The 15,781-nt window shown below is 52.4% G+C and overlaps 1 protein-coding gene across 4 annotated transcripts; it reads left to right on the plus strand.

The window, feature by feature from the left end:
• Window positions 1–14,624, plus strand: Sema4g (semaphorin 4G). Of its 4 annotated transcripts, none has more exons than XR_004943367.1 (16): window positions 1–96; window positions 2,886–3,392; window positions 3,482–3,630; window positions 3,860–3,922; window positions 7,403–7,501; window positions 7,614–7,707; window positions 7,853–7,966; window positions 8,168–8,331; window positions 8,405–8,574; window positions 8,865–9,009; window positions 9,135–9,357; window positions 9,586–9,701; window positions 9,787–9,947; window positions 10,082–10,143; window positions 12,365–13,417; window positions 13,546–14,624. XR_004943367.1 is itself a non-coding variant. In XM_036170458.1 (15 exons), exons 2-15 carry the CDS (start codon window positions 3,269–3,271, stop codon window positions 13,192–13,194), a joined length of 2,514 nt encoding a protein of 837 aa, XP_036026351.1. In that variant the 5' UTR covers window positions 1–96; window positions 2,886–3,268; the 3' UTR covers window positions 13,195–14,624. The 4 variants fall into 4 exon arrangements, 1 of the variants encoding a protein (XP_036026351.1); XR_004943369.1 differs by having other exon boundaries at window positions 13,550–14,624; XR_004943370.1 differs by having other exon boundaries at window positions 13,647–14,624.
• The last annotated feature ends 1,157 nt before the right edge of the window (window positions 14,625–15,781 follow it).

The following is a 15,781-nucleotide window of genomic DNA, read 5'->3' on the forward strand; positions in this document are numbered from 1 at the left end:
CTCTCTCCGGCCGCGGCCCCTTCCTCCCGCAGCTGGAGCTGTGGGGCCGCGGAGCCGCACGTCGCTGTCTCTATGGCCCCGGATCCCAGCGCAAAGGTGAGGGAGGCGGGGGAGTGCGGGCGGTGGCAGGGCCGGGGGCCGCGGCCGGGCAAAGCCTGGTCCACGTCCATTCCACCCTCCAAGCTAGGCCAGGCCTTGCTCACCGCCGAGACCCCCGGTCCCGCATAAAAGGTTCTAGAGGGGCGCGGGCCAGGCCTCGGGTCGCGCAGGGCGCGGACCCGCCTTCGCGGAGTCGGGGTCCGCAGCGGGGCAGGGACCCGCGTGGAGAACAGTGTTCCCCTGGATCTGGGTCATGTCTCCTGGCGTCCGGCGGGATCGAAGGAGAGCTTGTCCTCGAGCTACAGCAGTAGATACTGAGGTTAGATCTTATCAAAGGAGAGAACCGCCGACTGTCCAGGATGGTGGAGGGAGGGGAAGACGAGGGAGAGGCGCCCCCAAGCCAGGAGAGACCGCCATCGTACCGGGCAGAGGGAAATACCGCTAACCCCAGACAGGTGGACATCAGGGATGAAGGTCGAGAGCCTACTGAGGCTATTGTTGGGGGAAATCCTCACCTCCCCAGTTTTCTCCACCCTAGGATCAAACAGAAGATGATCAGAGTTCAGCAGGCAGGCCCTGGGAAGGAACCCAAACTTGGAGTGAAGTGTGGGGTGTGAACTGGAGACCTTGAACCCTCTTAGTACTGGGGGAGGGGGTGGTGTGCTCCACCCCCTGCCATTAACCCGGCCTTCCCAACAGGTTAAGTGGGGGCTGAACGCTCCAGTCCAGCTCCTCAGATTTAGAACGTCAGTCTGTAGGGGGAAAGAGGGCTGCCAAGGTAGCATTTCATCTTCCCTTTGCTAAATCTGAGGGCCCTCTCCTCTCCGGGCTATTTACCCATTCTCCTTTTCAGACTCATCCCAAGTCAGAAGCCTCACAACACACACATCAACACACACGGGGGGGGGGGGTAGTAGAGAGGGAGAGAGGGAGAGGGAGAGGTGGCCTTAGGACCAGGACTTCCAGGAAAAGGGACAGGATTCTGCTCTGCATCTAACCCCAGCAGACACTGGCAGCCCCCGAGCCTGCAGCAAAAGCCGGACCCCTTTATGCATTTCATGAGTGTTTGCCTCTGCCTGGATGTAATTGTGTTTGAGGACTCTGAATACATATGTGTACTAAGCCTGGCCCACTATCAACAATTTTGTGTGCATGCTCCTATACAAATGTGTGTGGACAAGAAATTTCCTGTTGAATAGGAAGCAATGTATGTAGCCCTGCTTGTTCACCTCTGAGGATATGTGAACCACTGAATGGATGGCATGTAAACACAAACTTTTGTATTTGTACTACTATGTGTGTGTGGCCTTGGCCCTTTGTGTGAGCATACTTTTGCTAAGCCTCTGTGGGGATGTGTGCATGACTCTTATAAATACATGTGCTCTCCGCCCTGCTTGAACATGTGTGCACACCTGTGTGCAAGTGTGTGTGACATTCTTCGGGACTACATGACTCAAAATAAATGTGCACGTGTGCCGTTCACTCCACACTGAGTGGTTCCTCTGATCAAGGATGTGGTCTTCCTGCCCCATCCTTGGCACTGACTTCCGCTAGCCCATAGGGCTCTCCCCTGCGCTGAGCAGATAGGAGGCCCCAAATGTAAACAGGTGTGCCCTCACAGTGAGGTGGAGCTCAGGCAGCCTGAAACCTCTGTTGCCCCAGCCCCCAAAACAAGAACTCGAGGCCCTTTCTGTGGTTCAGAGGCTCTTTTCTGCTTCTTACATTCTTCCTCTCATGACAGTGCTAACCTTCTCTCCTGAACAGACCCTCCAAATACCTGCTACTCTTCTGACCAGCTCCAGACCCTTCCCCTCTCTTTAAGGCCAGATAGTTAATATTTAACCAAGAAGGAAAAGGAGAGGCTGGTGACGCCCTCTGACCCTGCCTAGGGGTGTCTGATGATATTGGGTGGATCAGGCATCTTCCACACCTCGCCTAGCCCAGGAAATCTTTGGAAGTCCCCCAGAGATAAGGAGGAGGCTGATCACCTGCCTCCACCTCAGCTTCGGGACTAAAGGTGGCCAGGAGTTGCAGGATCCCATTGTTCACTGTCTCCACATTGCCTAGGTCTTAACTGGCCATGCACACACTGCAGTCTCCTGCACAGACTTTACCCTTGTGCAGCTCAGGGACCTAGATACCCGTGCCTCACTCCCACCCACTCATGCTTGCGCTGCCTGCCAGCAGGTAGGTCCAGCAGGTAGGGACTCGTGTAGATGTTCGGCCAGAGGGTGCAGTGTGGACTCGCATGGGCAGGGCAGAGATGTGCACCCCCTCAGAGAAAAAATGCCAGAGAAAGTGTCTAATTAAAGAGAAATTCCAAAGGGAGCTCTCAGGCCAATGGGAGAGAAACAAAGGGAAAACAGGACAAAATTAACAAAGGCCCATTAAGTGCCTCTGCCCAGGCCTTCCTGCAGAAGGCACACCCACAGGCGGCAGCGCTGCTGGAGGAACAGGCCTATCTGAGAACCAATACTCCACTAAGATGCTCCCAAGCAGTCTTCTGACTGGGTGAGGGCTGTTACCATGGGCATAGGTTAAAGCTAGTCCAGGGTCTTGTAAAGACAGTAAGTTCACCACAGCCTTCTTTACCAGAGCAGAGATGAACAGAATGACTGTGAGTCTGTCCTGATGCGGGAGTTCTGGGGATGCTAGGCCTCTGTCTTTCAGTGCCTCCTTAAGTCTGGGTAATGCCATCCATCTTCCACACACACACACACACAGATCATAGGGCTTTCCATTTTGGAGGGATTTTGATATTTGTTTTGTTTTGTTTTCTCCTTCAGAAAACAGAGAGAGAACCAGAACTCCCCCCAAACCCTTGGTTGGGGGCAAGGTGACCCCTTCAGTAGCCTACAACCCTGCTGGGACCTTCCGATGCCCACTTTCCATGGAATTTGCCTTTGATGCAGAAAGGCACGTGACCCATCCCTCCCTCTGACTTCTGAGCTGTGATTCCATGGCCACACAACCTTGTGGCTCCATGTCCCCCCCATTCCAGGATCCTCCATGGCCCCATGACTACTTGATCTCCATGGCTTCCTGACCCCTGACCTTCCATGTGATCACAACCTGGACTTTGACCCCAGTGATTGCTCTTCCCCTCCTGTCCTGTGACTCTGGCCCTGGCTGCTTTCGGGGTCTTGTTAGTCTGAACTTCCCCAGGAAGATGTGGGGGAGGCCCTGGCCCCTTCTCTTCAGTTTCCTCACAGTAACAGCGGTTCCTGGACCCTCACTGCGGAGACCATCCCGAGAGCTAGATGCCACCCCTCGCATGACCATCTCCTATGAAGGTTAGATCCCCAACCTTGAAAGGCTATGGTTGCCAGAGCTGGAGGCAGGAACTAGCCCCCAAGACGGCTCACCGCTTCTCTTATTCCAGAGCTCTCCCGGATCCGGCACTTCAAGGGTCCAGCCCAGAACTACTCAACGCTCCTGCTGGAGGAGGCTTCAGAAAGGCTGCTGGTGGGGGCTCGAGGCGCTCTCTTCTCTCTCAGTGCCCGTGACATAGGAGATGGGGCTCACAAAGAGGTCAGCCACTGGCACCTGGACCAACCATAGGGTCTCCAGCTCCCTGGGACCTCAGTTACCTGGAGGTCTTTCCAGGCTTCCAGCCTCTCAATAGCACTGTCCTTGCATCCCAGAGCTCCTTCTGAAATTCACCCCACTCCGGTTTCTCCAGTACTCTGGAGCCCCACTGTTTGATTCTCTGGATAGTGGATATTGAGGTATTGCAGTCTGTTCCCTTTATTCTCACTAGATCCACTGGGAGGCCTCCCCAGAGATGCAAAGCAAGTGTCATCAGAAGGGGAAAAACAACCAGGTATGTGGTCCTCCCTCTCCCCAGCTCTCCCTCCTTCCTCCTCAACTAGGGGTGCCAGAATGGGAAGGGACACAGATGGAGTGGCACAGATGTGCCGCAGCCAACTCCACAGCCACAGTGGACATTAGGAAAGGCAGGCCTTGGGGAAACCCTTCTACTGCAACCATTCATGGTCTGTAACTTGACCTGTTACAGTATCTTAGTCCCCTGCCTCAGGGGCATCTCAATTTATAATCACAACAATAATTAGCTGCTAATGAGTGATAACTAGACTAGTTCTAAGACAATCCTATGATCCATTATTACCCCCATTTCACAGATGGGAAAAATGAGACTTTGCTGGAACACTAGTCCAAGTACCTGGTGTTTGTGGAAGAGCCTTAGTCAAGCATTAGTCCTTTCTAGCTAAAAAAAAAAATCAGGGTGTCTGGGGGCGGGGAATTATGGCTGGCTATGTAAAAACCATTTGGAGATATATATAGAGAGAGCTGAGGACTGAACCCAGGGCCTTGCGCTTGCTAGGCAAGTGCTCTACCACTGAACTAAATCCCCAACCCTATATTTTGTTTCCTATATTTATGTACATATTTTGGAGTTTTTTGATACAGGGTCTCACTATGTAGCCTTGACTGGCTTGGAACTCACTTGGTAGCCCAGGCTGGCCTCAAACTCATAGAGATCCGCCTTCCTCTGCCTCCCAAGTGCCGGGATTACAGGCGTGCGCCACCACACCTGGCTGGAGAGCTTTTTAAGAATACACATTCTTGGACCAGCAACATGGCTCCGCAGGTTACGGCACTTGCCACCAAGCCTGACAGCTCACACGGTGAAAGGAGGGAACCTGCTCTAACAGGTGGCCCTCTGATCGTCTTCCTAATGTGTGCCATAGCATAGGCTACACATACATACATGAAATAATGAAAACACACACATTTCCAAGCCAGTTATGATGCATGTGCCTGTAATCCCGGCCCTTGGAAGGATGAAGACACACACACACACACACACACACACACACACACACACACACACTTATAGACAAAAAGTCCATGTTCACACTGGGCATGCTGGTGCTGCATGCCTATGACCCCAGCAGTTGGGAGGTAAATGAAAGAGGATTAGGAGTTCAAGGAAAGCCTTGACCCCAAACAAGTTTGAGGCTACCCTGGGTTTTATGAGATTTTTGTCTCAAAACAAAAGCAAAAATATCTCACGATCCACCAACCAAGAGATTCTAACTCAATGAGTCTGTGGTGTGCCCTCTAGGGCTTTCCATCGGAGGCTATCTCATTGTATTGTGGTTAATAAGCAGAGCTAGTGGGAGAGGTAAACCCAGGACACAAAGTGTCATGAATGCCAACAAGGGGTTTGAACTTTATTGTGATAATGACACCCATACTGTTGGATGCCTTAGAGGCCCTCATACATGAATCATAGGTTCCGGGTCATTAGGTCTGGAAAGGATCCAAGATATTACTGCTCTAGAAAGCCAACTGAAGCTGATATCTCTGGTTCCCAGACTACTTTGAGCAGCAAAGTGTCAGAGAACAGGTCCCAAAGCATTGTCCTGAAGGACATTCATTTTCAAAGGAGGAACTGAGTGGTCTAGTAATGGGTAAAGATATTGCTAGCAATCCACAGAGTCTGCTTACAGGGCAAAGGAATTTATTAGAGAAAGAGAACTCATGATACAGAACAGAGGAATTATCGCAGGGTCCTGGAAGGCTGAGGCACAGTCCCACGCTGTTCTTTCGCCTGGTCTGTCTCCAGCATCCAAAACCACAAAGGAGCAAAGAGAGAGCCGCATATGTGCATCCCAGGTCTTTCAGGTCCCAAGCGGCCCCAGGGGCATGTACTTCAAGGTCATAGGCAGGTGTAACAGTTACCTGCTACCTCACTAGGGGTGGTGCTTCTAGGTCATAGCTAGAACAGCTATGCCCTACAGTCTCGTATGTGTGAAAAGGACAACATTCCTATCTCAGAGTGCACAGTGACATCCTTAAGGCTCTGAGAAGTCACCCAGTAAAGATAGATATTCTGCTTTCCAAGCTCATTGACTACAGAATTCTTCCCCAACTGCCCTTTTGCTGTCTCTAGGATTGTCTGTCTCACCCCACATGCCAGACGGATTAAAATAGACTGAGTCTAGGGACAGGAAGAACAGTAGAAAGTTTGGGGCATCCTAGGGGTTAGAAAGACGGCCTGAGCAGGCTGACAAGGAACAGACATAGACTATGGCCGCGGAGGGTGACAAAGTGGACATAGAAGTCCTCCATGGATTCAAACTCTGGGTAACAGATGGGAGGATGGTCGAAGAGAATTGGACAGCAGCTTAGGGCACCTGAGGGGTGTGGAGAAAGCCAGTGTGCCTGGAGTAAATGAAGTGAGCATCCAGGGAACAAGCCCAGGGGCATGTGGGACTGCGTGTTCAGAGCATAGGGAGCTGCTGCCATGCCATGGTCTGTTTTGCACTTGTGGTGCTTTGGGAAGTGGATTGGCTGGGACTGAGAGGGTGTTGACAGACAGAATATCTCTGGAAGGAAACTTCGGACATGGTCCCCCTCGCAGGCCCCCTGGGAGACAGGAATACATGAGAGGCTGTTGACAGCAGAACCCCTTGTGCTGCCTGAATCTTACTCTGGAGTGTCCCTCGCTCACTGAGTAAACAGCTGTTATAAAGAGTAGCATAGCGGGTTAGGAGGGGTCAGGTGCCACCGGAGTGGGTCAAGGAAGAGGTAATGGCTATCTATACTGGATGACAATAGTGACGTGAGCCAGCTCAAGAACCATTTGGCACAGTGAATCGTGGAGAGGGACTGACCGTGGGGGTGAGAGTGGGCGGTAGCAGCAAAGATGCTTCTGGACCAGAGCAGGGTGGATGCAGGTTGAGGGGAAGGGGGGCAGAGGGGGGAACTGGATGAACAGGTTTAAGAGGGACTATTTGGGTCAGGAAAAATGGGAGCTTGCTCTTGGAAAGGGTGAGATTGACATTGCTTGTGAGGCAACAGAGAGAGAGTTAGGATTTGTGGGAGCTCCAGGATTAGGGAGGAGCATTGCTTAAAAGTAACTTTTGAGCTGGACAGTGATTGCACAGTTCTTTATCCCAGCACTTGGGAGGCAGAGGCAGGTGAATCTCTTGAGTTCAAGGCCAGCCTGGTCTATAGAGTGAGTTCCAGGACAGCCAGGCTACACGGAGAAAGTCTGTCTCAAAAAAAAAAAAACAAAACTTTTGAGCTCATGTCAAGCTGTCACTCTCCTGAATGCTCTCTAACTTTGAGTGCAATGGCCTCTGAGGAGTAGGCCGAAGGGACTGCAGGAAACAGACACAGGAGACGCCGGCCGAGTAGCGTCAGGTAATGGGAGGTTTCTTGGAAAGTATATCCTAACAGTGGGGGCAAGAATCAGACCGCAAAGCTGGACTAATAGAGATGGCATATATCCAGGCAGAGGACTTACATCACTGCCTCCCTTTGTCCATAGACGGAGTGTTTCAACCATGTGCGATTCCTTCAGCGGCTCAATGCCACCCACTTTTATGCATGTGGGACCCACGCCTTCCAGCCCCTCTGTGCAGCCATTGTGAGTATCTCTGCCCCTGGCCTTGACTGTTAACCCCAGACTGGCCTGACCTGGGGCTGCAGCCTTTGCCTGTCTTCAGGACCATTGATTGATTGGGACCCTCATTCTCCAGGATGCTGAGGCCTTCATCTTGCCTGCTAGCTTCGAGGAGGGAAAGGAGAAATGTCCTTATGACCCAGCCCGTGGCTTCACAGGCCTTATCATTGGTGAGCAGGCACTCCTGTGGCCCGGCCTCGTCCACAAGGATGCTATGATCTGGATGTGGATCTTGTTGTAGGATTTGCCATTTATGCATGCCATGTTCCCCGTTGTACATGACATGTATCTCATGTCTGGATGTCCTTGTCTCAGATGGAGGCCTCTACACAGCCACACGGTATGAATTCCGGAGCATTCCTGACATCCGCCGGAGCCGCCACCCACACTCCCTGAGGACTGAGGAGGCGCCCATGCACTGGCTCAATGGTTAGGAGGATGAGGCACAGGATGGTGGGAGGGGAGGGGGTCTACTTTTTATTGTTTATTCCCTGGGACAGATGACCATCCCATTCCCACGTCTCCAGGTGAGCCTGTCCATTCTGCAGCTGTGCATTATGGAGGGAGGGGGTGTGGCTAAGGGAGAGTTATCAGGCTGTCTCATAAGCCACCCGAATACTCACCCCACAGATGCTGAGTTTGTATTCTCTGCGCTGGTGCGGGAGAGCAAGGCCAGTGCCGTGGGGGACGATGACAAGATTTACTATTTCTTCATGGAGCGTGAAGAGGGCTCCAGCGGCTTCGGTCAGAGTCGCAGCAGCCACCGTGTGGCTAGAGTAGCCCGTGTGTGCAAGGTGCATATGACGAAGTCAGGGTGTGGGGAAAGGCTAGACCTCTGACCCTGACCCTGTGCCCCTCCCTCCCCAGGGAGATCTGGGAGGAAAAAAGATCCTACAGAAGAAGTGGACATCCTTCCTGAAGGCTCGGCTCATCTGCCACATTCCACAGTACGAGACACTACGCGGGGTCTGCAGCCTGGATGCTGATACATCGGCCCACACACACTTCTATGCAGTCTTCACGCTGACAACACAGTGGTAAGCTCAGGAGTGCTGGGAAAGGAAAGGAACTGAGGAAATCTAAGAGCTGCAGCTGAGGTCAATGATGAGCAGATATGATGTGTTAGGGAGAGAGCTGGCTGCAAAATTAAGTCAGGTATGTCGAACTATCCTAGGGCCAGAGGGCACTGTGGTCCACTGATGCACAAGACAGGTCCGTAGGCCTAAGGTGGAGATGGACCATGGTAACAGGAGCTCCAGGTGGACTGTGGGTTGGGGCAGGCTCCGTTCATTGTGACTAAGTCCTCCCCCCCGTGTCCCATTCCTAGGAAGACCCTGGAGGCTTCAGCCATCTGCCGCTATGACCTGGCTGAGATGCAGGCTGTCTTCACAGGCCCCTTCATGGAGTACCAGGATGGTGCCCGCCGCTGGGGCCGTTATGAGGGTGGGGTGCCTGAACCCCGGCCTGGCTCGGTGAGCACTCAGGACTGGGACCTATGCTGAGTAGACAAAGCCTTGGGTGGGGAGGAAAGTCCAGCATTATAAAGAGGGAGGCAGGTGGTGGAGTCCTGAGGCTCATCACCCATCCCCCAACTCAGTGCATCACAGATTCACTGCGCAGTCGAGGCTACAACTCATCCCAAGACTTGCCATCCCTGGTCCTGGACTTTGTGAAGTTGCACCCACTGATGGCTCGGCCTGTGGTGCCCACACGTGGGCGGCCCCTGCTGCTGAAGCGCAATGTACGCTACACACATCTCACAGGAACACATGTCGTCACACCTGCTGGACCCACCTATGACCTGCTCTTCCTGGGCACAGGTGCTTCTGACCCAAATCCCTGATCCCTAATGGCCTTGGCTACTGATCAATCTGAACACAGTAGTTCCTGCCACATTGGCCTGGAGAGTCCAGTGTCCTGAGGGACCACTGCTGGTGGCTGATCCCTTGTCTCTAACCTTATGATTCCTGAGCTGTTCCCATTAGGACTCCTGTGGGGTACTGAGAGCAGATCACACTCTGGGTTCTGACTTGTTCATTCTACATCAGCTGATGGCTGGATCCACAAGGCCGTAGTCCTGGGCTCTGGGATGCACATTATCGAAGAGACACAAGTGTTCAGGGAGCCTCAGCCTGTGGACAATCTAGTTGTCTCTCCGATGCAGGTAGCACAGACTTCTGGCCTCAATATGCTGGGGAGACTGGGCAGAGACTGGGGTGTTGCTGATCGCCTGTCCTCTCTGGTTCCAGCATAGCCTCTACGTCGGGGCTGCTAGTGGAGTTATCCAGTTCCCTCTGTCCAGCTGCTCACGCTACCGATCCTGCTATGACTGCATCCTAGCACGGGACCCCTACTGTGGCTGGGACGCTAGCACCCATGCCTGCATGGTGGCTACCACCGTAGCTAACAGGTCCCAGGGGAGAGGTTGGAAGAAGGGATGGGGTACATGTGCCCTGAATGGAGGCGGGAAGCCCACCAACCCCTAAAGGATGTGAGCTGTTATTGGTAACCCTGCTGCACATTTCTCCTTGTTCATGAATCCAGGACAGCATTGATACAGGACGTAGAGAGAGGAAATCGAGGCTGTGAGGGCAGCAGGGATACAGGTAAGTAGAACTCATGGACTTGTGTGGATGTTTCTGAGTGGCTGTGCTTGTGTGGTTTGGGTGAGGATGACCCAGCACAGGACAAGTATTCCATAGGTCCTTTTTTTTTTTTTTTTTAACCAAATAAAGTATAAATGAAGACACAGGTTCAAGACTTGGAGACAGTCGGGAATGTCACTTACTGGTAGAGAGCTCTTCCTGCCTGACACATGGGTTTACTCTCTAGCAAAACACACACATACACACACACACACACACACACACACACACACACACACACACAGACAGAGAGAGACAGAGACAGAAACAGATGGGGGTGGGGAGTTAGTGAGTTAGTAATGGTTTTATGATCACCCCTAAACTATATACCTAAATGGTGGGGGGATATAAATACAAATATCTACCTGCAATTATTAATAATTGCAACTATAATGAGGTGCAGAAGGGTAATGTGTTTTTCTCCAAAGAAAGATCATGTAGCAGAGCTGATAGCTGAAGGGAAAAAAAAAGTCAGTAATCGGAGCTGAGTACTAATGTGCCAAGCACTGATCTAAATCCTTCAATGTGTCTGTTCTCACAGCATTCTCTGTGAGAGGCACCATTACCATCCCCAGGAGGGAGAACCCTTCTGAGGCATGGGGAATATAAGGAAACTGTCCATGGTTACTCAACTACAAAGCGGCAGGGTCAGAGTCAGCCTGGCCTGGAGCAGTCAGATTCAAGTTCTAAGCTGTGCTGTCTCCAAGCTAAGCAGGCGGTGGGAGCAAGAGGGCCGTGCCACTCAGGCAGCAAGGTCAGCAGGAAGTGAGAGCTCAGGAGGGAAGGACTGGAGAAGTGAGCAGGGACCATGGCGACAGCTTTAGTCCTTAAGTGAAAAGCAACAGGAAACCTCTGAAGAGTTTTATACCAGGGAGTAGTCTGATCACATTCATATTTCTAAACATTTTTTTGCTTTTTATCTATTTATTGGTTTTTCAAGACAGGCTTTCTCTGTGTAGCCTTGGCTGTCCTGAACTCACTCTGTAGACCAAGCTGGCCTCAAACTCACAGAGATCTGCCTACCTCTGCCTCCTAAGTGCTGGGATTATAGGCATGTGCCATCACCACCTGGCTTATTTTTAAAAATTAAAAAAATATTTTATGAGTGCATTTTGCCTACATGTATGTATGTGCACTATGTGCATGCTTGGTGCCCATGGAAGTTAGAAGAGAGTGTTGCATTCCCTGGAACTGGACTTATGGGTGCTTGTAAGCCACCACGTGGGTTCTGGGACCAAACTCAGGGCCTCTGCAGCAAGGACAACAAGGGCTCTTAACCACGGAGCCATCTCGACAGCCCCTGTATTAAAATTTTTAAACTAAGCCGGGCAGTGGAGCACACGCCTTTAATCCCAGCACTAGGGAGGCAGAGCCAAGCAGATCTCTGTGAGTTTAAGGCCAGCCTGGTCTACTGAGTGAGTTCCAGGATATCTAGGGCTGTTACACAGAGAAACCTTGTCTTGAAAAATAAAAATTTTAAAACTATATTTAGTTTGCTCACAAACATGTGTGCAATGTGGATGTGCACATGCCTTATGGGAGTCAGTTTTCTCCTTCCTACATGTGGCTCTCAGGGATTGAATTCAGGTTGTCAAGCTTGGCAGCAAACATCTAGACTCACTGACCTATCTCCTCAGTCCAGATTTGTGTTTTCAAGGGATTAGTTATAGTTGCAAGAAACCGAGACTGAATGAGGGCCCTAGAGGGCCGGCGGCTGTGGAAGGAGAGAAGCGAACGTGTCTGAGAGTCTCATGAGGATAGACGTGAGCAAGAGAGGCAAGGGAGACTCCTGGTTCCTGAGGTACACTGCTGAGCAGCAGCTGCTGGTAGCAATTCAAAGAAAGGACCTGGTGTGGTTGATGAATGAGGTTTGGGCCTTAGCGAGATTCCCAGCACATGGTAAACACTCAAGTCTGGTGTTCAGGAAAGGAAGCTGTGCTGAAGGTAAAGAGTGGGGGATGGTAGATGGCGGGATAAAAGGAGGAAAGGCCCAAGACACTGCCTACTTCCTAGGAGGGCCAGTGTGCACCCTGAGAAGCATGCACTCACAGGCTTGTTTAGCTGCACCGATTCTAGACTTTGTGCCTGGTGCCAAGAATTTAGCTGTCTACAACCTGTCTTGCCATTTCCAATGCTGCCTAACATGGGCAGATACTGATCTTTCCTTTCCCATCCTCCCCAGGACCACCACCACCACTCAAGACCCGCTCTGTGCTCCGGGGCGATGATGTCCTCCTGCCCTGTGACCAGCCATCTAACCTGGCCCGAGCTTTGTGGCTACTCAATGGGAGCAAGATCCTGAGTGATGGGCAGGACGGCTACCGAGTAGGAGTGGATGGACTGCTGGTGACAGACACACAACTGCAGCACAGTGGCAGCTATGGCTGCTATGCTGAGGAGAATGGTCTCCGGATGCTGCTGGCTTCCTACAGCCTCACAGTCCGGCCAGCTACCCCTGCCCCAGCTCCACAAGGCCCTGCCACACATGGGGCCCAGCTGGCACATGACATGAGGTTGTTGTATGTGGTGGCCATTGCTGTACTTGGTGGCCTCTGCCTCATCCTGGCGTCTTCTCTCCTCTACATGGCATGTCTGAGGGGAGGCAGACGAGGTCGAAGGCGGAAATACTCGCTGGGTCGGGCTGGCCGGGCAGGGGGCTCCGCTGTGCAGCTGCAGACCGTCTCAGGCCAGTGTCCTGGAGAGGAGGATGAAGGTGACGAGGGGGAGGGGGCTGGGGGCCTGGAGAGTGGCTGCCTCCAGATCATTCCTGGGGAAGGAGCCCCCGCCCCGCCTCCCCCGCCCCCCCCCCCCCCCCCGGCTGAGCTGACCAATGGATTGGTGGCACTGCCCAGCCGCCTTCGAAGGGTGAATGGTAATAGTTATGTGCTCCTGAGGCAGAGCAACAATGGAGTGCCAGCAGGACCCTGCTCCTTTGCAGAGGAGCTCAGCCGCATCCTGGAGAAGAGGAAACACACACAGCTTGTAGAGCAGCTAGATGAGAGCTCTGTCTGAGCCTAGCCTCCTAAACAAATGCTCTTCCCAGCCAGCCTGTCCGCCCCAGGCTGGGCCTCTGCCTCCCCAACACAGTCACCCTCCTTCACGCTCCCAACTCCATTCCCTCCCCAACCCGTTGATGTCTCTGTAGGGCTGGCCGGAATCACGGTTAGCCAAAACCCCCTCTTCAGTCTCCAAGGCACACATGTGAGCAGCCCAGGCCTACCGGTGCTCCTCAAAGGTAGGTGCTCCCTCAGGACCAAGTGCTCTGCAAACCCAGACCCAGTTTCTGTCCCTTAACCTAAGAGCTTGGGAGGCGTGGACTGTCTTCCTACCCCATTACCTGCCCAACCTTCCTCTTCTTCTCAGGTAGGGTTCTGCAGGTCCAGATGGCCTCAATGTCACCACCCTCTGCATAGCTCTGTGTGCTGGGTAGTCCTGAATTCAGACAAGACCTCTCTCTCTCCCAGCCACCTGCGTCCTGCTTACATTCCCATGTGCGCACGGAAGAATGGTTATCAGCTGGGCTGCAGTGTCCTGCCTCCTGGGGCACCTTGTTTCATTCCTCCTAGATTGGGGGCCACCTTCCCAATTGTCACCTTCCTATCTAGTCCTCTTTCAGTCTCAGCCCCATGTGGTAACCCTTCGGCAGGAGTCTGGGAATAGGCCAGCCCGGGAGGTAAGAAACATTGCTCCCCTCCTCTCCCTCCCTGTCAGCCTCCTCACCGCTCTCATTCACATGCAAGAGTGCCAGAGCTCCAGGCATGTCCTTCTCCTGTTCGTATGTGGTGACACACTCACCTCTGCTTCCATCCCCACCCACATGCACACTCGGAAGCTCCCCTTGCTGCCTCAGTCAGACCTTGTCTACTAGGTTTGGTCCATGGATATTTCAAAGGGAGATTTCCCCTCCCATTTAGCTGTCCCTACGAAACCAGGACAACACTGCACTCAATGAGCCAGCCTCCCTCTTAGGGACCAAGCAACTGCTTCTCCTAGACCAGAGCAGGGGAAGTGATCTGATAGCTCACCTGGCACGTGAAGCCCGTTCTTGGAACTATGCAAAGGGCAGAGAGGCTGGGAGTTTGGATGCTTGGCTCCCACTCCTGTCCTACCTCACCAGGGCACTTTCAAGGTCCAAGGGCCTCAGATGTCTCCAGGCCCATAGGGGACAATCAACCCTGACTGAGCTCTCCCATTCCCCTTGGGTGAGGATGACTGTTATTTTTGTAGCTGAGAACGTGGAACTCCACGAGTTTTTACTGCCCTTCACCCATACCTCTCCCACCTCCACCCCACAATGAATGTATTTATTGTGAGAATGGCTGTACTTCTTGAGGAATGCCCCCCACTCATCACCCAGGTGGGTGGAACAGGCATTGATGGAATGGGGAGCCTGGGCTCTGCTCCTCCTCATGTTGGTTAATAAAAGCCCTTCTTTCCCCACAGCTCTGAGTGTCCGCTTGGTCTAGGCTGGCTTTAGGGATAGGTTTCTGGCCTAAGGAAAAGGTGCTGCAGAGATTTTCTCATCTAGGGTTGGCTTTGCTCCCCATATAAATATTTACATAAGGAATGAGATCCTCGGCTCTTGCTCGCACTGAGCTGGCAGGCTCAGAGGCCATGGGCTGAGGCTCACATTAGTCACTGATGATGAGGGTGACAAAATCTCAACAGCCCAAGGACTCACAGGACTCCGAGCTTTCTATTCCCAGCCCTCTGCCTCTGAGTTTATCTGCCCCGGCAGGGGATCTCACTGTTGGCTCAGGCTGGTTACAAACTCCTGGGTTCAAGTGATCCTCCTTGTCTCAACCTCAGGATGTGTGGGACTATAGATATACAGCACACCCCACTCCTTGCTTTATAACAAAACACTTGTTTGTACGCACATGTACAGGGTATGCATGTGGAAGTCAGAGAACAACTCAGGAGAATCTGTTGGCTTCTTCTTCCACTGTGTGAGTCCTGGGGATCAAACTCAGGCTATCAATGATTGTGTTTACCCACTGAGCCACTGAGCCATGGCACCAAGGTTGCTTTTTTTTTTTTTCTTAAAGACTTGGTCTCACTATGTAGGCTGGCCTGGGACTCTCTATGTAGAGACTAGGCTAGCCTTAAACTCAACCATCTGGCTGCCTCTGCCTTCTGAGTGCTGGTGATTAGAAGCTGTACTACCACACCAAGGCCTTTCCCTTCCTTGCCAACACCCGCCCCCTATATGTTTGGGTGTTTTGTCTGTATGTAGCCTGTGTACCACCTGCGTGCCGGAGACCAGGAAAGTCAGATCCCCTGGAACTAGAGTTACAGATGGTTGTAGGTGGCCATGTGGGTGCTGGGAATTAAACCTGAGTCCTCTGGAGGAGCAGCAAATGCTCTTAACTCCTGAGCCATGCCTCTAGCTCCTGCCTTGTTTAAGGCTAGAAGATACTTCTTGCCAGTCCTGTGCTCTTCCCTAAGAAATTTTTCAGCACTTCCCATTCCTCGATCCAGGGGAAGACATGTGCTTATTTCTGCACAAAGAATTTGGGGTAGGAGTGCACTTAGGACTTTGATACTAACCACTGAAAGGTTTTGTGTTCTGTTTCTGGTTTTAGAATCAAAAGGAAGG

Source organism: Onychomys torridus, chromosome 1 (assembly GCF_903995425.1).
Source record: "Onychomys torridus chromosome 1, mOncTor1.1, whole genome shotgun sequence".
In the NCBI taxonomy this organism is placed as follows: domain Eukaryota; kingdom Metazoa; phylum Chordata; class Mammalia; order Rodentia; family Cricetidae; genus Onychomys; species Onychomys torridus.